We start from the raw sequence: 20,883 nt of genomic DNA on the forward strand, positions 1-20,883 counted from the left end.
TATAGACATAGTTTAAAGAAAAAACACAGGTGTTATGTTAACATTATTGTTGTCCTATTGAGATAATGAGACAAACCAAAGCAAACAAAAAGAAAAAAAAACACAAACCTTGTATAAATGTTGTTTTTTTTTAGTTTTTTTTTTTAAATAGGCCATTAAAAAAAGTTTCAGTAAACATTTCAAAAGACACAGGTGCTTCTTCCCATTATATTTAGACCAAACTTTTCTGGATTGAATGTGAATGCCTAATTTTCTCTTTCCAATGTTGATGAGAGAGTAACCACTGCTTTGAATGACTGCCCACATAATTAACAACTTACCACTCATTTACTGCGGTGATGATTCCAGAAAGCCTGAGGTCTGCTGTGGATTCTAATGTTGGTCTTTAATCACAGCTCGGCTCTGATAGTAGCCAAACTCTAACTAAACTACAGTAAATACAAACGATGCAGTTAAACGCTTCTGAATAATGAAATGTTCAGACTAGCTAGTTTTCTGTCCGCTAATGAGGGAGCCTGCTTTGCATCTAGATTGCGATGGTGACCACCCAACCTGGCAACCCAAGCCTCCCTAACCTGGCAATTTCACAGCAGCTCGTTGTGCATGGAGGTCATCCAGGTGCCTGATGATCAGCCAGGCCCTAAAGCTAGAAGATCAGGGCATCGGGCCATCTACAGCCTGACATGGAGATGTTTGCACCACTTTATAAACTCAAACACAGGCAAATACCCACACACTGGACAACTACCTAAGCACAGGAGCAATTAGCTGACTTTTGATGTACTAAAAAATGGTGACAATCTATCTACATACAAATATAGATCTTAGAGAGACAGACTGATAGATGTAGTATTTATATTTTAATTTGTGGATAAATAACAAAAATAGATTTAACAGATAATAGATTTACATTATTCAAGTAGAAACCAGCCTGATTAAAATGAGTTGAGCTGTGTGGTCACGCCACACACTGCCCACATTTGAGCCTTTGTAAAGTCTTGTTCAGCTTCCTGTAAAGAGTTAACTTTGCATAAGACAAGCGAGAACGCACAATCCTGGTGTGCGGCATGGAAATGTAACACACAATAGGTGTTATTCCTCTCACCCCAACCCCTCCTTTATCCCCGCCCCCACCAAAAACCACTGCAGGTGGGGTGTTCAAAGCCGTCGCTCCGGTCCATATTCAAATGAGCACTGTGTCTCCCCCCCTGTGCTCCTGTTGCGATCAGTACTTTGATCACCTCCAATAGTAACTTCCACCAAAACATTTAAAATTAAAATCAAATCTGCCTTAACAACCCGAGCATTTGAATTTAACAGGTGTTCGGGAGGAAGTTGTTACAGAATTCGCGATTATGTGCTCGGATACACACACACACACCTTCAGTCAAACACACAACTATGAAGACAGACGTACCCACACGTACGCATAACCTGTCAGTGAAATTAGAGAGTGGGAAATAGAAAACCCTCCTGACTGAGCGCTATACCTTGGGATACCTGATCTGTTCACTTTGATGTCGGCGGGTAAGAAAGTTACAAAAAACAAATCAGCCAGACAGCAGCTACATGTGTTCGGTAAACAAAAGTTATCATTTATTCTTAGCTTTGGTTATATATATGATTTTTTTCTAATTATGTCCCAGCCCTGAGAATTGTGTGAGCTGACTTTTCACTGTAAGAGACAAGAAAACATGCACACATATATCAGTAAGTCACAATAAAACTACCTGCCTTAAAATGGTGCATGACACACAAAAAATTAAAAGCCCCCAAAAACATCTGCATAAATACCCAGAATTTCCCAGCAGCACACTGCATTGTAACGAGATGATCGATGTTATTCACTTCACCGGTCAGTGGTTTTAATGTTGTGGCCAGTCAGTGTATGTGCCCACACTACACACACAGAGCACTAACTGCATCTACTCTAAATGTAGTATTAATTACTGTGGGAACACTACAGTACTGTATTTAATTACTGACTAAATGATCCATTTATATTTTACCGCTGGTTAAATTAAGAGGGTTAAGTGAGACAGGTTCATTGTAACTCACTTAACATTTGAACTGATATCTTCTAACTTGCACAGTCTGGGAGCAGCACTTTCAGAAAATCAGCCAATCAAATTAACGAATTAAACGCTGCGGAGGCAGAAAAACATTTCTCCGCTGCTGCAAAAATATTGTCTTGTGCTGCATCAAATGGAGTTATCTGAAGGAGGAAACTGGAATGGTAAGTCGTAGAGCAGAAGAGACCGAGAGGCTCCTTAAAATGTCAAGTGGTGTGCCAGAGAACTGCTGATGGAATAAAGTGTCTCAAGATTTTAATTTTTTCCCCAACCAAGTGTCTGACACTGTGTGGTCTACCACCTATCGTCATATCGTTAGCAGTTACTAAAGGCCTCTATTGCCTTGGGGGCGATTGGTTCAAAAGGCACAACGCTAAAGCCAAAGTCCCGCTGACTGACAGATGTAGAATTGTAACTCTAACATCATCTTCAAAAACATTATGGAGTTCCAATTAAATCACCTCTCTCCACCTCTTACGTGGCTTTGCTGTCTGACCCGCGTGTGTTAAAAGGACTTCCAGTTACTTGGGTAGGAGGGGAGAAAGGCGATATCTAAAGTATGTTATTCAGAGAGTGCGCGTATGCCTAGGACTGGCGGTGAGAGAAGATCAGATAGCGGACATAAAAGACACTGGTGCTCAGAGAGATGGATAGATCAAGGGTGAACTAGAGCAATATCAAACGAATGATTCTGAGTTAAAGACCACCACCACAGGCCATGCTGGGGCCAGTCAGTTATTACTGTGCCTGCAGGTCCACCTACACATTGACATCTCTGTACCTTGGGACAATTAGATATTAAGTCCAGGCAAGCAATTGACAGAATTATCAAACTATAATGTGTTTGTTGTGAAACAAATGCATATCATAGATTGGCATACTTGCTATACTAAGATGTTTTTATGCATTTGATCATTAAGGCCTTTTTGGAAGACATAGTGAAGAATGAGAATAGTCCTTACCTTAAAGTTGGTTTGTTTTTGAGGAGAGGGATAAATGGCTGTTAGCTGAGGCTGTTGTTGCAGCTGCAGCTCCTGTTGAAGTTGTATTTGTTCCTGCTGCTGCTGTTGTAGGCCAGCTTGGAGTTCTAAGATCTGTTGGTCTTTCTGCGCCAGCTGGCTGCTCAGCTCCTGGTGACTCTGGCGGAGCTTGGCCTCACTAGACACGAGAGCCTGGTAGCACTGACTCAACTCTTTGTATAGCTGTCAACAAATATATATAAGCCAGAGAGGTTTAAAATCCAAGCAAGAGGGAATGGAAGGGTCAGATCGATGGGAGAAAAATGACAAAAACCACTCATTAGGTGACATTAAGACTGTTATATTCAGTAATAGAAAAATTAGGATAAGCTAAATAATCTAAATAGGGAAAAGAAGTTGTTAACAACACGTGTCCCAAATGATTTATGTTTGCAAAATGTCTTTCTCTATGATTCCTCCACGTGCATGGCAAAGTAGTATGCTGCAAACCCAGTCACAGTAACAGGAGACTTCGAGAAAAAATGATTTTCTGGCAGACACAAAAATAATTGTAGGTTACAGCTAGCTTGGAAATAAATCACCACAGTTGGTGAGGCCTGAGTGAAGCGCGATGAAGAGGTTATAACACTGTTGAGTTTGAGGTTGGGTGTGTGTGTGTACTTGTGAGTACCTGCTGATAGGAGGTAGCGTCAGCAGAGTGAGCCTCTTCTTGGTTCCGCAGAACTCGCTGTGTGTCGAGGTTGAGTCCTTCCAGTTGCTTAATCAGGTGGCTCTGCTCCGCTGCATGCTCTGTGCTCCGTCTGTACAGCGTCTGCACTTCCGCAAAATCACGACTACACACAGGCACTCGCATTACACGTTATGCAAAGTCATACAGTACACAACAATAATGTGCTGCTTACATTAAATATTGTGGATTTAGTTATATTTTTTTATATAACTATAACTACGTATTCAAGGTGAGAAACATAAAGGTCGTGTACTGATATTAAAATAACTATTTAAACAAGTATGCCAGAGAACCTGAATTAACTCAGTTTTAATCCTTTTGGGTTTTAAGATAATAGCACATGTGTTACAGCTGTAAAAGTCTAACTTTTGATAAATATGCAACTCAAATTCATAAGCCTTTATCATCATCAATGCCTAAATGCACAACAAAACTATAGAGCAATAACAATCATAAAGTTGTATGCACATTACATTATTGTAATGTATTTATGACAGCAGATTTCCTTCTTTCGTCAACAGCAGCTACATTTCTCAACATACCAAAATTCATCAGCACCAAAAGGTCATTTCCATCTTGTTTAGTATCCACCAGTGGAATTACCACAAAGCGCTTCTCAAACTTGTAAGGAAATCTTTAATCACCCTGCTAAATCCACAAGAATAGTCTATAGCCCTGGTGTGACTGACATGTCAGACTGCCTCTGGCATTAAAACAGAAAAGTAGTTAAAAAAGGTTGAGATTACCACTAAGGCTCCTACAGTTCTCACAGTTTTTATCATATCGACTAAAGCTTAGCCAAAGCCTGCCCTGTTCCCTCTTCTCTCTCTTTTAAAGCATATCCACTATGCAGGGCTTATCAAGTGGCTTTAGGTGGGCCAGAGTGGAAGAAATCTGTGTCACCCCCAAGCCTCACAGCGAAGGAAGCAATATACCCACTCCTCCATGCAGTAACCCATGTAAATCGAGGTATACACATATAGTACGTCTATAGCGGACAGAATTATACTTTAACTAATGAAATTAGCCATAAATATCACCTATTAGGGTTTGGATGTTGCAAGAACAGAGACACTATCTCAGCTGGTACAACTTACCAAAGGTGATCAAGTTGTTCATGTTTAGTTGCCAACTCTGTGTCTTTGGAGGAAAGCAGAGCTTCTAGGCTGCTACTGTGGCTCTGCAAGGCAGTCAGCTCCTGACAGGTGTTGTGCAGTTTCTCCTCTAGATCCTGGTGTAGAAGAGTAATAACAATGATTTTGTCAAATTTAGAGGCTATCCTTAAATGAAATGCTTTAAGTATTAGAATTATTACGTCAACTTTGTCAGTGTTTATTTTCTATGGCAAAATCCTCAAACCAACGCAGACCAGCATCGTTTCATTTACTGACTCTGCAATCAAATTTAAAATAATTCACTTGTCACATTACTTTGACTGTCTGTCTACAAATAAACAAATAAATGATTCTGAAATTTAAAAAGTGACAGAAAAGCAAGGAAACTAGGTCTCACTTCTTAGCCCTGAATTACGATGCCTTCTTTAACACTTGTAATAAGTCGGCCACAATTTGTTACTTCACAGCAACTAGCCGTACTAGTTGCTGTGAAGTAATCGAATAGTAAAATTTAGATTTAGTTCTAACATGACAGTCGATCTGAAAATGTTTTTATTGTGCTTTTGTGCTGTTTCTTTGTATATAGGAGGTGCAGACAAGGCGTTAGTTAGCTTTGCTTTAATTTTAAAAAACCATTTAATTGCAGCAGATTAAACAACATCAAACATGTACAGGTCACCAAACCCTGAATTCATCCGACGCTAATTAATATCAAGCAAATTATGTGACGAATGCTATAAGAAATTATTATAAATTATTATATAATTATATCTGTCACATTTTTTTCACGTATAACACATCTTTGTGGCTCTGTATTTGCAGAATATTCCTCCACCGCTGTTCGAGTTAAGAAAATACTAAAGCTATGCAGGTGTATCTTAACAGTACACACAGGTCTACATTAAATGATAAATTCCCGAATAAATCTTTGCCATGTCAAACAAATTGGCATGATGTATCCCCTGCGCATCTGATATTTTCCATCACCAAATTTCAAATCAATGTATGACACAAAAAATAATAAAAAATCATAAAACAAGTGGAGTGTCTTAGGCTGTGATGGATGTGCATACACTAGTCACTGGGCTCATCCCATCCAAGAGTAATTACTCTGCAGCTCTAACTTATTCAAGACTCTCTGTCTGATTCCATTTGACTAGGGGAGCAATATGTTTCAATATGATTAGTCGATAAGGAAGGGGAGGAATGTGAGGTTCTTCTGTAGCTTTTATTTCCTGAGAATCTAGGAAATAAAATTTGAAATGTAAAAAAATAAATAAATACAATTTTCAAGAACTGCAATTTGATTGGTTGAATGTTTAAACAATAGCACAGTTGATGTCTTCTCGAATTTTCATGTTCACAGAGAGAAGAAGCACCGATCCATAATGATGATCAGAGCAACAGATTCTGAAATTTACTTGCTTGCATTTGGATAATGAAACACACCTGACCACAAACTCTTGAACCAACAGGCCAATGACTTAATGGAAGCTACTTTCGGTTTGGTCTGCTTAATTCTTGTTTTTCTTTTTCTTTCTTTCTTTTTTAAACCACAACTCAGGAAGATCTGTCTGCCCTACGTTAAATCATAACTTTGTCCTTCCTTTGAGTGCAGTCCCTGTTTATTTAATTCTGTGCTTTGCTACAGAGATCTTTTTATATTCACAAGCTGAAGAGGATAGGGTGTGAGGGATCAGAAAGTTCAAGGTGTGTGTGAGTGCCTTTGTATTTGTGTGGACCTGTCCCCACATTCATACCTTTATTCTGGTCTGGGCAGCATCCCTCTGGTCTCGTTGGCTGTTGGCCTGCCTCTGATTCTCCTCCAGGTCAGCTTGCAGGGCGGCGCAGCGGGAAGCTAATCCTTCTTTCTCCTCCTCTAGAGCCTGCACCACCTGCCGCTCCTCCTCCTCTTTCCTCCTACATTTTGTCTTCATTTCCTGAATAAGGAAGGCGTGTGTGTGTGTGTGTGTGTGTGTGTGTGTGTGTGTGTGTGTGTGTGTGTGTGTGTGTGTGTGTGTGTGAGGAGTAGAATGGGGAGGGGGTCAATAGGGCCAAATAAACAATGGCGACGAAAGAAGAGAAAAAGAAAAAGTAGCATTTCAAACTGAGAAAATGAAAAAAGAAAACTGCAAAGATCCAAAAAGAGAAGCAGCCCACGGGGTTGAGGCTGAAATGAATATGTAAACAGTGGACGGCTTTTTCTGCGGGAGCCCACTGCATGGGTCGCTGATTGGCCAAGGTCACCTGTGCTGTATGACTGGACCCACGCGGCCAGCGTTTGGTTGGTGTTGGCCGAGCCGTGCTGCAAGAACTGGGCTCACGTAGGTACAGGGGCCAGTCTGCCAGCCTTAATGACAGGCTCCTAATGAGAATGGTGCTAGCTACAAAACCCATTAGACTCAACCTAGGTCTCCTTTGATGCTGTCCCCCACGATTTCTCACCACGAGACCCCACCAAGACTGTGTAAGGACCATCCCTTTATCAATTAATCATAGCCATGTCCCATCTAAGCATAATTAGGCAGAAGCCACACCATCGCATGCACATTATTCACTTTCCCCCCACTGAAGGAGGCATTAAGTATTTATCTGCAAGTTAACAACCTGCTTTTCTCTGGCTCGCGCTTTCTTTCTCACATGCAGACTTTCCAGCTGTTAAGTATTCTCTGTTGTCCGTAGCGGGAAAGTAAGCTGAAAGCAAGAAAGGGTGAGACAGAGCGAGGGTGGAGACAGGAGAAGAAGACACAAAGACACTGAGATTGCGTTCAAGAGGGCTGAACAATCCTCTTTCTCTTCTAAATGATTCATACCCCCGAGGCTAAGGCCACGGGGGACTTGTCGTGCCACGCAGAAGAGAGACTTTTGAAAGCAGAAGCCCCGACTGCCACAGAAAATTTGTTCCACCAACCTCAAGTTCCTGACTCTTATTGACCAGTTGTTCACGCAGAGCTGTCAGCTCCTTCTTCATTAAATCACTCTCCTCTTCCGCCGTCCTCCTTTGTAACAAGCCGTTAATCTCCTGCTGCTGCCCGGTTACTCTCTGTGGCAATCAGGGTGACACAGAAAGAACAAAAAAACCCCAAAAAACTACAGGTTACATTAGGCATATCATTTTTTTAACCATCATTTTTTTAAAAATGTTGTAACAAAACAACAAGACTATCACTTTTATATTTGCTTTCATAATCAATTGGCCTTGATTAATGAGCTATTCATGAGATCTACAAAGCATGAGTGAATGCTTGTTGGAATTTCCTGGAGCTTAAGGTCATGCCATTCAACGTCATATTTTTGCAGCAGTCCAAAACCCCAAAGTATTAAGTGTACAGACAAAAGAAAGGCTGAAAAACATTATCAGCATTAATTTTCTAACCTGACAATCAATGAATAGACTAAATGCTTCAGCTCTTAAAACAAGCGATAGTGTAAAGTAATGACCACCCACTTTTTATATGTTTACTTCATGTTTTTTGGCAGCCTTTATGGCCTTAGTGGGAGGAGGCTGGCTTCTTAACACAGCTGGGGTTTGGCATTGGCTGGTAATCCACAGTCTTCTGTGGGTACACCCTCCTCTCTCAAATAACACCGTGCTCTGGGATGCAATTAATTGCCATGTTGAGGGAAATCGCTCAGATATATCCAGATAGTGGATTTAGCGTTCCTTGCAACTCCTAGCTTGCCGTGCTAAGAACAGTGGGGCTTTAATAGATTTATACTGGAGAGCGGAAAATAAATTCAAACGCTGATAATGAGATAGGGAAGAACAATTTGAACCCCAGTAGCACTCAAGTGATAGAATAGTAGGGTGGAGGGGAAGCGGGTTGCGCCAAGTTAAGAGGTCTAGGACAGAAAGATTAGCGTCTGAAAATTCCCAGTACAGTTCAAAAATGAACGCTAATTATGTTACAAAAGCAGAGAGAGAGAAAGAGGTGAAAGAAAAAAAAAGAAAACCAGCAAGAACAAAAAAAAACATAATCAAAGTGGGAGAACTGATACATTAAGAAAAAAAATCTGAGATGCTATGTGGACTCAGCAGACCATCACATCCTTGAAAAAAGAAGGAAAACCTATTAATCACTCTGAGGGTATGGCTTAAGATTGCAGATGAGACGATGACTGTCAGAGGGCTGGATGACACAGCACAGAGTGCGGCGCTATCAAGGAACTTTTCAGAAGAAGTACAGCAAAACAGGCTTTAGAAACAAAGGGATTCCTCCTATAAAACTCATATAAACTGAGACATGGGCGTTACACTGAATGAGAGTAATAAATGAATGAGTTCATTAAATAGCTCTTAAAAAGCAGTTGAAAGACACAGAGCACAGTTAAGTCCCACCCCCACAGGATGGATTTGCAGCTATCTACCACCTCATCAATTCAGTCTATTAAAAAATAACCGAAAAGTATCCATCAGATTTGATAGATATCTAGATATCCATCAAATGTCTGTATATTAGGGTAAAGCATTTCAACAGTGTGAAACTTGTGTCACACTGTCACGTGGATAATTCAGAAGGCCGTAAGTAGTATTTGTTTTTGCTTGTAAGTGCCAAGCTTGCAAACACAGCAATGGAGTCGTCACCTATGATGACTTATACCTTAAAGGTACAAATGTTACACAAAAAAGTCCACCATAATCATATACCTTTTTGGTCCAGTGAGCAACTATTATGATTGCTGAGGAGGGTAATGTCAAAAAGCACTGGCAAGCTGATGACTCCATTACAGCCAGTCTCATTAAGAATGAGCACCATTCTGGGTGAGGGACACTAATGAATGAGACTGACAGATGCTTCGGTGAAGAGATGATGATTTGGAGTAAATTACATTAGTGATGTCATTATCATTAGCCATCATACCACCAAGAACTATAACTCAGGGGTTAGAGCAAAAAAAGTAGGTATGAGAGAAAGATAAAGATCTAAAGGGAAATATTAAAGCAGCATAATAATTTTGTATTCATTTGTATTTTTATGGCATTTATGAATGAAAGTTTCAGCAGACAGTTAAACAAGCAAGACAAAAATGCTTGTTTGTAATAAAATGACCGTGAAAATGAAATAAAAAGCCCAAGGATTGTTTTGTCTTTCTGTGAAAGACTCACTAAGAGCCACTAGAAATGGCTGCAACTTAAATGTCAACTATGAAGGCATATGACCACAAGCTCAGCCTGAAGATAAATGCTGCATTCCTTTTACAGCAGAAGTCGGATGTCAGAGCTGGGAGCAACGTCACTTCCAAGTTGAGCGCATTCCAGTAGCAGTTGGAAAAACAAGGGAAAACAAGCTTTATTTTGTTCCCTACCAAGGTAAAGCCATTCATCAATCGCTGGCAGAACAACAAAGATGCCAGCAGCATGCTCAAGGACAGAGCCTGGTCACTGTTTCGTGTATGGCTTATTTAGTCAGTCACAAATACATAACTGTGGTAGTACTACAGGTTTTACAGTTTCATTGTTGTGAAGTCAGGGTTGGTGGTGCTTCTACATTCGAAAGGAAAATTGGTTTGCAACCACCGGGTAAGCTAACTTTTAGCTCAGTACACGATGCAGGAACTTGGGAGCAGTTTGTTAATCGTGGAAACTGAAGCTGTACATGTACGTGTGTGTACAATATGTACACAGGGTATGGGCTTATTGCAATGCTTATTGGGGGGAAAAAGTAGAAAAAAACCCAAACCTAAATTTTTAGGTTTATATGTACTGGATGTGTTCCTCAAGTCTTGTGCTAGGATCACATTAACTGATCCTTTCTGTGGCCAAGCGAGTTTGACCCCTAAGGTGAAGTTTGCTTGACTAGTGTAAGTGGTGTGTAATGTGCCGGTACCCTGGCCCACTTAGAGGAGAACCCAGGCATAGTTCATTTGGACTTGAGCACAGTATGCATGTAGCATGATTGCTATGTACGCACACTCCGGAGTAGCAGCTGTCTCCATTAGAAATCATTCTGCCAACTCATTAATAAACACGTGAGAGCGCAGTGTGTCACCACAACCCCATTGTAGCCACAATATTCATAAAAAGCTCATTCACAAGCACTCATGAGCCCATTGTGTACTACCAGAGCGCTTTTTCAAGAAAGAGAGACGAGTTGACACTCCGAGACAAACTGATGTGAACTTGGGTCGGATCATTAAGGGCAGTGTCAGCACAGGCCAGTGGGAAGTGGGCAGGGAAGGTGATTGTGCTCAGGCAGGGTACAAAGTAACCGTGCTTAGTGTGAGGACATCCTTACTCATTAAAGTGGCGCCTTTTGAATATTTTTTTCCTAATTATAATAATCATATGACGCAAGGAAACATAATGATGTGTGAGAAAAATGGAGAAAGAGACTACTTTGATATGTAAATCACAGCAGCCACACACTTCTGTGAGTGTGCAGAAGTGTGATGATTTTTGTTTTTGCATAAAACTCTGTAAATTTGTTTTGTGCATCAGCACTTTTTGAACATTTTCAACATATTTAAACTGCGTCGTGACAATTTGAATTCCTGTGATCAGATCTGACAGCAGGCCAGCAGCGAAAAAAGAAACTGACTTGCTGATGTTCATAAAGAAAAGTTGTTTGCATTAGAAAGTTAAAGCCGGTTAAGGAAAACATTATGATACCTGTTCCAACTCTTGAATCTTGTAGTCTTTCGACTGAAGGATCTCCAACACTTTCCTGTCCTTAATCTCAGCTTTGTGCTTCTCACTAGAAGGAAGAGTAAATACACAGAATATACATGTGTAAATAGTCAGCAACGATTAAGGACTTGAGAGCGTACAGAAGAATAGCTTTAACTATTTAGCTTACACTCAAGATTCTGTCCAATCTTACTGGCTTGAAACACATCGATTTCTAACTTTTCTCTATAAACAGATGCTACATATAAAAATAAGCATGAAGAACTCATTGATTTCATTACAAATGAGATTTTCAGTATAGGAAGTTCTCTGGTTTATGAGTTTATGAGTGAGCATTGGCTGCATGCAGGTGAAAACCATGAGCTATCATCTGATAGTGATTTCACTTTTTTCAAAAATTCATCTACATTCATAGTTCGACTGTGAACACACGGAAAAGGAAATTCTTGGCCCAGATATCAACAATCCCTTTTCCAAATATCTGCTGGCTACTCTGGAAAGGTCAAAACACTGAATTTTGCCCCAGAGGGCAAGTTCTTGGACAAAAGTTTATCGGTTTCAACTCCAAATGTTTAATTATTGATCACCTGCTGCACTCATCAAAAAAAGATTCTTTTGCCTTAACATGTCGCCAGTGTTCTCATCATTATTTTAATATTTAATAATGCTAAACTGTAAGAAAATGAAAAGAAAAACTTTTTTTACTCACTGGCTACTTAAGCAGAATTACAGAGCAACAATACAGCAAAGTTTAAACCTCTCAAGCCCACTACTACCTCTTTTATCATAATGAACTTTTGCGGAGACACAAACAAGTCTGCAATTGGGGACCTGCTTGTTTCAACTACTCCGAACCACCGGGGACCATCTGTTCCCTCCGCTCATCAGCTGCTTCTTCTACACCTCAGGTCTTTGAGGCCTTCTCTATCGTCTCTTTGCCTCTTCTGATCAGCCCTCTCCCCTGGTACACACTGAAATAAGTATCTGGTGTCCCTGGAGGGGGCAGGAACGCAGGCAGGCCTAGCTGCATCTCCTCATATATTGGACTATGTTCACCATGTCCTGAGCATCCAACCAATCACTCTACAAGATCCACACAGGAAGGGGAGGGAGGGATGAATGGCGGCTCCCAGTGGACGACAGCGCTTGACTGGAGTCGACACAATTACCATGTCAATATCCTCTTGCGCATCAGGTGATACAATACACATACACTCTCTGGGTGCATGTTGCCCCACCTGTCTCAGCGGACTAACCCACTTTGATGGGTTTCCTAAGGGGCTATAAAGAACTCAAGTGGGTGTGGAGTAGAAATGAGAGGCACAGGTACTGAGGAGCACTCTGCTGCTGCACTGTGTTTTTACCTCTATTAAGGGTCTACTAACAACTGACAGACCTCAAAAAGTATGCGATGTGCACCAGTGAGGAAGAAAATATGATTTAATGTATCCCCTAAAGAAAAAAGTCAGTAAAACCTAAGTACTAAATAAAGCTTTACACAAAATTTAATGGCAGCTGGAACGCGTGAATAAACAGCTTTCAAACTTCAGCGATAAATCAGAGTCTCGTTATGTTTTTTGGGTGTTTTTTTTTTTTAATCATAAGAGGAACGCAATTCATTTCTCCAGATGTGTCTTTTCCTACAAGTTCCCATGCCACTGTTCTCAATGGAGCTTAGCCATCCTGCAAAAGAGGTCATATTCAATCTCGCAATTTATCCAGTAAAGACAAGTATTTGGCAGGACTGTTTCAACTGTCCAGCATGTGAGCAGCAGTGGAAGAGTGTTTTCATTAAAAGGGTTTCCACTGTTTGAACTGCTAGACCAGGGATAAGAGGGCTTAAATCAGCATCTGCACCAGATTCCGTCATAACCCCAGTAGAACGGCCAAGGTGCTTTAAACACCCCTTGAACGACTTTCACACACACACACACACACACACTTGCTTCTCTTCACTTGCGAGATAAGGGGAAGGTTCGTCTGCTGAGCCTCTCAGGTAGCAATGTGAAAGATGAATCCACTCACCGCTCAACCACCAAACTGACAGCCTGGGTCAAGTCTGGATTTGCCACTTGCAGCCTTTTCCACAGAGACCACACAAACTCCTTGTCTGCCTGTGAGAGTAAAGGATTCAGCAAGTGAAGAGAAATTATTTTTGAGAAATGCGATGATAAAATTTGCATTTGATAAGCCCCTAAAAGGAAAAGCAGCAACACATTACAGCCCTTTTTCAGTGAGAAACAAAAAATTTGGATGCTCAGTGACATTAGCATATGACAACTGGGGGAAGTCAATCAATAATTTAAAGAACTTGTAAAAATATAAATATATAATATTTTTTTCATCTGTCCTGCCCTCTCTAATCATGAACCTCTCTCTAGCGGCAATCTCCATCGCTGAGATGTGACCTTCGACTCAAGGGGAGCGAGCATTGACACTTGTCATTATGCACTATTTATGACTGGGGAGAGCAGGGATCCAAATCAAAACACAGCAGTCGAGCTTGCATTTTTCTTTATTAATCAATTGCTCTCCGGATATGTTTTCCACTACAGCTCCAAAGTAACTAGCCCCAAAGAAACTCAAAACTGATGACAGAGAGAGTCATCTTCAAGCAGAAAAACCCAGCCAGCCCCTGACACATTTCCAATTCAAATTGTCTCGCTGGTTTTTCAAACATTTTTAAGCTACATTACATTTAATGAGGGACATCTAAAAACTACATTTTCTGACATTAAAAGACAGAATTATACCAAATCGACTTAATATAAAATTATCTGATAAATTATGTTCACATCATCATAAGATAAAAGTCATCCCTCCCACTGGAATCTACTGGTCTCCAATTAGCACATGAATTTTAACCCCCTTCTCAAAAGTGTCTAATCAATTATTTACTGAAGTGGCAGAAACAGACCTTGATAAGACCATGAGCTGAACATATAAAGTGGAAGGACTGTAGATCTCTGTCTCGATGCGCATCTGTGTGTTTTGGTGTGTGGATACACAGATCGGGAGCGGGGTGAAGCGGGGATAGAGATCTCACCAAATCAACCCTGGAATGCAGCTAACGATTAAATTAGGCAGCATGGTTTACTTGAAATACATGGTCTCCCTCTGCCTGGCCTTTGGCTGCCATTAGCCCTTCCATGGACAAATGTTCAGTCAGGACCCTCATCAAGAGCTCTCCTCGGCCGTATGCGTACTTAAAGATGCACTGAATATGTGTTTGATGATGGCTGAATTATTCATTTGGAATCTAGAAACTGAAACACCACGAGCTAAACATACCAGAGAGAGAGCGAGAGCCACTGGAATTCAGCACATATTAGTAAAATTAGCATGGTCTAGCAGGAACATTTGCTGGCTGACAGATGAGTGTCTTTGTAGTTAATGGCTGTCCTGAAGTAATCATGCAAGAGACTTAAGACATCAGTAGTATTCAAATGCCACGATTTAAATTGTGCACGGTAGAACTTAACGTCCTCAGATATGCAGAATCAGTGATCTACTCCAGATAAGACCACCAAAGATGGCTTTCGTGTCAGCTCAATATAAGTGAGTCTGAAGTGAACAAAATATACAGCGCGTAGTCCTAAATACAAGTGAGAATAACATTTTTTATAATGGTTTTTAAGTTTAAAGGTGCAATCAAATGTTAAAGTTTGCAGGCAAAAGGCCTACTCTTATCCATTTCAGGGTTGTTGGGTTGGAGGCTATTCCAGGGCAGGTCGCCAGTCTTTCTCAGGGATGACACAGAGACACACATCTACGGCCGATTTAGGATCACCAGTTAACCTAACGCACATGTCTTTGAACCGTGGGAGGAAGCCGGAATACCCTGAGAGAAACAATCTAATCACAAAAATTAGATGTCAGAGAGGGTTTTGCTTGGCTAATATTTTCTTGGGGCAAAATTCATGGAGAAAATTTGCAAAACTAACATTATCAGATGACACGACTTTGTCTTAAAAATAAATTTACTCGCCAAATAATTGTCTCACTTTTTATTCAATGACTTTCATACTGTTTCATCACTCATACATAATTCTTTTTCTTTCTTTTTTTAAGGTGTGTCAAGGCAAGACTAAGAATGGGCCTCTGGAGAATGATTACCCACATAACCATAATCAGTCTGCATGCAGTGAACAAGAAAAGTTTGTTTCCTTTGACAGAAATCTCTCCACTTTCCTGTCATCTCTATCATTCGACAAACAGCTCTAGTAAATAAACCCCAGGTTAACAAAACCAGTTACATAAACATTTTTATTACAGTCGTGGGGATTTTTTCCCCTCTTGTCTCCGGCAAAGTTATTTCAGCTGTCACTTACTCACACTGACTACCGGTGTATTTGCAGAAGACACAATATGTTTCTTTTGTTTATTTAATCACATACGCCAATACATGTATTCACTCCACTCTGATGCCTTTGTGTTCTCTCACTGAATAAACACTTGAAAATTGGCTCCCGAAGTCAAACCAAAGTTTATGCAGAGGATAAATAAGGTAACAGGCGCACATGTGGTTACACACAAACAGCAGCACAACGAATGTTTGTGCCCAACATGTTAGGTGGTTTATATTTCTACTTCTATTACAAAACTCAAATGTAACACCTCATCTGCTGAACCCCACAGCTGTCTGCCTACCTGTGTAGCAAGGTGGTGTGGATACACAAAGTGAGAAATGCTGGGATCAATTCACTCATGTTATTAGACACCACCTGGTGGTGAGTATGCAAGGACTCCCTCAATCACTGACTCACAAAGTGAACATGAAAGCCTTTGGAAATCTGCTCATGAGCATGTCGTGCCTGTGTGTGTATTATCTGACGGGGGCCCTCCACACTTTTTCCTGTCTGTGCTAGACATTCATTAAGGGTATAATCAGGACATTTACATATGTATGAGGGAGATAAATATGCTTTATCTAGTCAGTCAAATGTGCTTTATTTTAAAATCACAAGTAGCATCATGTAAAGGGGTGGTTTTCCTGCTAGTCATTCACAGACCTCGAAATTCTATTCTCATGCTTATCTTTCATCAATCCTCATTTTATATTAAATAAAGTCTGGTGACATGGCTGGTATGCAACACACAGAGATCAAATTAACAGTAATTACTTAATTTTGAAATTAATGAAGGTCCACAATTTATAGCAGTGAGTGAGAATTGAAAAAAAAAGAATGCTCAGCCTGGAGAGTAAAAGGTGCTGACAACTGTGTGATACATATGTAGTCTGAAAAAAAGTCATAGTCATAGTGATAAATAAAGTAAAGATAAATATAGTGAGTTACACTTTTTAACACTGACAAGAGTTATGTAGAAATCACAGCCAAATGAACGCTTTGTTTGTAACAGTGATGTAGTGATAAGGGTTGTAACGATGTTATACTCAAGTAATCTGGACAAATTCCTATTTTAGGGAAATCAAATGGTTTTTTTTCTCCTACTTTTAACTAAATCCAACATTGTACAATGAGCAGTGATAAAGTACAGAAGTGTGTGCACATGGCTTTAAAACAAAAACCCAAAACAAAATGCATTCACACACCTGGCATTGCAAAAGCTCATCTGATAAAGTCTTCACCTGCTCCTCCAATACCAGGGTGCGAGCATCGTCTTTTGAGCTCATTTTCAGACCTGCAAGAAGGCAAAAGAAAAAGGGTTGTAGTGATGAAATATTAAAAGAAAAATCTCAGTAACTTGCAGCAGTGGATCAAAACAAACATGGCACAGCTCAGCTATTTAAACAACATGTGATTAGACTGCTTTGCATCGGATTGACAAAACTACTTGGAAAGGATTTTAGCTGACTGAAACCATATCGACAGGGACTTTGAATTTATTTATGTGATGTTAGCATATTGGGGTTCCAGGTTTCTACCGCGAGCTGAGGAAGAAATAAGCAAGCGTCCAGAGGACTGATAAGTTCTTACCTATTTCGATCGCTTGCTAACCAGGCAGATATCAACCCTGCAGCAGCACCAGGAAGACCAACACTGAGATTACCGGTACTTAGCTAGCGTTAGCCACGTAAAGCATAAAGAGTTACACTCTTTCTGGTGTTGACAGCTTTCTGAAGTCAGAGCGCTAGAAAAAAAAACGTCACGACATACTTCGAACTGTGAGAAATTGAAGGGTTCACCCGTGTACATCCGTTATATTGTTTTGTACAACGCCAGATGAAACTTCTGTGTGGATAACACGGCTGTCAGTAACCAGGGAGACGGTTTCCTCTTTTCAAACAAGCCCGCTGTTTTCCGCTTCTGTCCCTCCGCGTCACAGCCGTCACGTCACTTCACGACAGTAGCAGTTCATAGATGGCAGTATGATCGGGATCGGCAAGGGGAACGCGCGGGTCAGTTTTGATTGGCTTTTTTGGGATTTGTTAAAACAGTTGTTTGTTGCTGTTTTTCTTTTGTTTTCCAAAATGAAGTGTTGCACACTGATAGCCTCCTGAACTGTGATTTTAAGAAGTTTTTCCCCTATTTATGAAAAGGAATAGTTTCATAGTTTTGTATTTTCTGATATATATATATTTTCTTTTTCACTTTGAATTTTTGTTTTCAATTTAGGTCACTTTCATTGAGATTCAGGGGCGAATCTAGGTTCAGAGTTCTAGGGGGGCTCAACCCCCAGTCATCATGTTATGTGCACAGTGCCACATAATTAATATTAAAAGAATATGCTGCCTGCAAATGCACTCAATGCAATTTTAACTGGGTGCATGTTACAATCTTACCTTCAAAAGCAACTGAATTAGTTAAATGGGCTAGTGCATAGGTGTCAAACTCTGGCCCGCGGGCCAAATTTGGCCCACAGCCTAATTACATTTGGCCCACAAAGCCATACCAAATTACTATTAGAGCTGGCCTACTGGTATTGTACAGCTAATATATATATATTGTTTAGTATTAAGCTTTGCTTGTTCCATATTCAGTTTTTCAGCAAAACTTGTTTGAGTCCATAAGAAAAGATTCATTCTTATATCTAGAGGAAGATTTTTTTTTTTTCAATAAATATTAATGTTAGCCTGCGACGCTGTTCCAGTTTTGAATTTTGGCCCACTGTGTATTTGAGTTTGACACCCCTGGGTTAGTGTTTAAGAGTAATTCAAAGTGAATAATCACACCTTTCAATATTATACACTTGTTTTAAGGTGGTCAATTTACTTATCAAACTTTGGGCATAGATTTAGACCAGAATTCTCCAAAGTAAGAAGTAACTATTTGCAAAGAGAAAGGATAAAAATGCACAACTTTGTTTCAGTCTCTTAACCACGTGCAGTCATCTGAATCATAAACCGCTGTATTTATTCAATAAAGATGGCAGAAAATCACCCTCCCTGTCCATACACATGGATATGAAGCAAACATGTAAGAGCTGCTTTTACAATATAGTTTTTTAATTCATACAAAACCCTCCTTTTATTGTGCAGACAAATAGATTTGTAGTCTGTCACATCAATTTCATTCTGTTGAGCCAAGTTTAGAGTGGAATGAATCCCTTAAAAAGCTATCATTCACATAAATAAGTTCTGTCTAGAATGTCCACCGGCATTTTTATGCGTGCTACTGAAAAAGCGTACGAGGCATCTATGAATTGCATGTAAAAATATTTTGTGAAACACAATTATTATTTTTCCATCTTACTTCAATATCTGCCTATTTACTCACCTGGTTATATCACTCCTTAGTTATGTGAAGTCATCATCAATGAATGTGGTCAAAACAGGAGCTACACCACAATTTTGTGTTAACTTTGACTAAATGTCCACTCTTGTTTCTTTTTAAGCCTTCATCCTGCTCTCTCCCTTTCTCTTCCTCTCTATCTTATTCTCTGTCTTTGCGCTGCTAACAAAAACTTAAATGTAACAGTGAAACACAATTTACAACCTAAAAAAAAGCCATAAACTGATGCTTATCCAGTGACACATAACAGCCTTTTGACCTGATGTCAGCTGGAACTGAAGCTGTACTATAAACAAACAATAAAGCCAAATTTGACCAGAATAGGAACACAAATCTTTAACAAACTAAAAAAAAGTGCATCAGCTCCTTGTTTGGTAATGTGCAATATATAACAGCATATTTAAAGAAAAAAGTTCAAATTTGCTAACAAGGTTAGCTGTGTATGTATGAAAGCTAACACTATTCAGAGAACAAATAAAAATAAGTGGACACTTGTTAAAAATAAGTGGACACTTGTTAAGTCCTAGGTTTACTTTTTAGAAAGAAAGGAATGAAGGTAAAAAACCATGTCGACATGATGTAGTGACGTTCATATTAATATTATTTTTAAGCACACAGGACTCTTCAAACATAGTTTTAAAGTACAGATGGGTGTCTCTTGATACTACCCTTACACAGACACACACACATGTATTCTATATAAAATAAAGGTTCCTCTGTGTCTGTAATCACTGCTTTGTTCAGTTATAAATCCCCAGTTTGAACAACCTGAGCAACCACACACGATGGCAAAGAAAAATGACATAGAAATTTGATATTGATCTTTATGTGTATTTGGCAGATAGAATTACTGTTTTCCTTTTAAAATAGGTACTTACTCCTGTTGATATTTATCCATGTCTTCAGTTTTAATGAGTGGCTGTAAGGTTAGAGACAGTGTGCCCAATGATTCTCGACTCTATAGCTTGGGTTTTGAGAGCTGAACATAAGCAAAGGGAGGGTAAAGGAAAATGAACAAAGACACGTGTTTGACATCTGTTTTTTGCTGGTGAGACAAGACAACTCCATATTGTGTGGCTAATGTACTTAAGTGTCCAGCCAGATTTGGAGCACAGGGTGAGAGAGGGAAATGAAGAAATATGATGACTGGCTCTCCTCTTGAGTCAGACAAATGTTGGTTCATCTGCTCACTGCTCCACACTCACACCCATGCATGCATGCACACGCACAACCACACACACTTGCATACACACACACAGACACAAAGAGAAAAGATGCAATTGACTTAGTATGATTAGGCTGTTCCTTGACCCACAAACACTGCCTCTCATTAAGATCCTCATTTGCAGAACAATTTTAGAGGCAGTAGACTGGTACATAATGTGCAACATCTGCCTGCCCCCTGTTTCTTGTTCAGAGACACAAACTGACACATGGTATCTGTGAATAAGCCCCTTTCTCACTGTCATCATGACGACATGTGACCAGCAGAGTTTGAATCTGACTTCTTCTTCTGCAGGTCAAAATCTTTAAGGCGAAACCGAGCACTTGAAAAATGTTAGATAAAGCGTCTCTTATGAGAAAACCTGAAACCGATTTGGTTACTCTACGGTCAAATTATGAAAAAGAAGGCTGTTTTAAGAACATTTAAGAGAAGAAGTGAA

General features: G+C 39.9%; 1 protein-coding gene across 3 annotated transcripts in view; it reads right to left on the bottom strand.

The window, feature by feature from the left end:
• cntln (centlein, centrosomal protein) overlaps positions 1-17,815 on the bottom strand; it is a 94,906-nt gene extending 77,091 nt beyond the window's left edge. For 2 of the 3 annotated variants that reach the window (XM_076884850.1, XM_004549387.3), the window contains exons 1-9: positions 17,465-17,815; positions 17,080-17,168; positions 13,551-13,639; positions 11,508-11,592; positions 7,809-7,940; positions 6,658-6,837; positions 4,880-5,013; positions 3,723-3,885; positions 3,035-3,274 (exon numbers count right to left, since the gene is read on the bottom strand). In XM_076884850.1, coding sequence (XP_076740965.1) covers positions 3,035-3,274; positions 3,723-3,885; positions 4,880-5,013; positions 6,658-6,837; positions 7,809-7,940; positions 11,508-11,592; positions 13,551-13,639; positions 17,080-17,160 — 1,104 coding nt within the window. In that variant the 5' untranslated portion in view covers positions 17,161-17,168; positions 17,465-17,815. The remainder of the gene's footprint in view (positions 1-3,034; positions 3,275-3,722; positions 3,886-4,879; positions 5,014-6,657; positions 6,838-7,808; positions 7,941-11,507; positions 11,593-13,550; positions 13,640-17,079; positions 17,169-17,464) is intronic. The other variant, XM_076884851.1, reaches the window with a different exon arrangement.
• Positions 17,816-20,883: the final 3,068 nt, after the last annotated feature.

Source organism: Maylandia zebra, linkage group LG6 (assembly GCF_041146795.1).
Source record: "Maylandia zebra isolate NMK-2024a linkage group LG6, Mzebra_GT3a, whole genome shotgun sequence".
NCBI classification, from domain to species: Eukaryota; Metazoa; Chordata; class Actinopteri; order Cichliformes; family Cichlidae; genus Maylandia; species Maylandia zebra.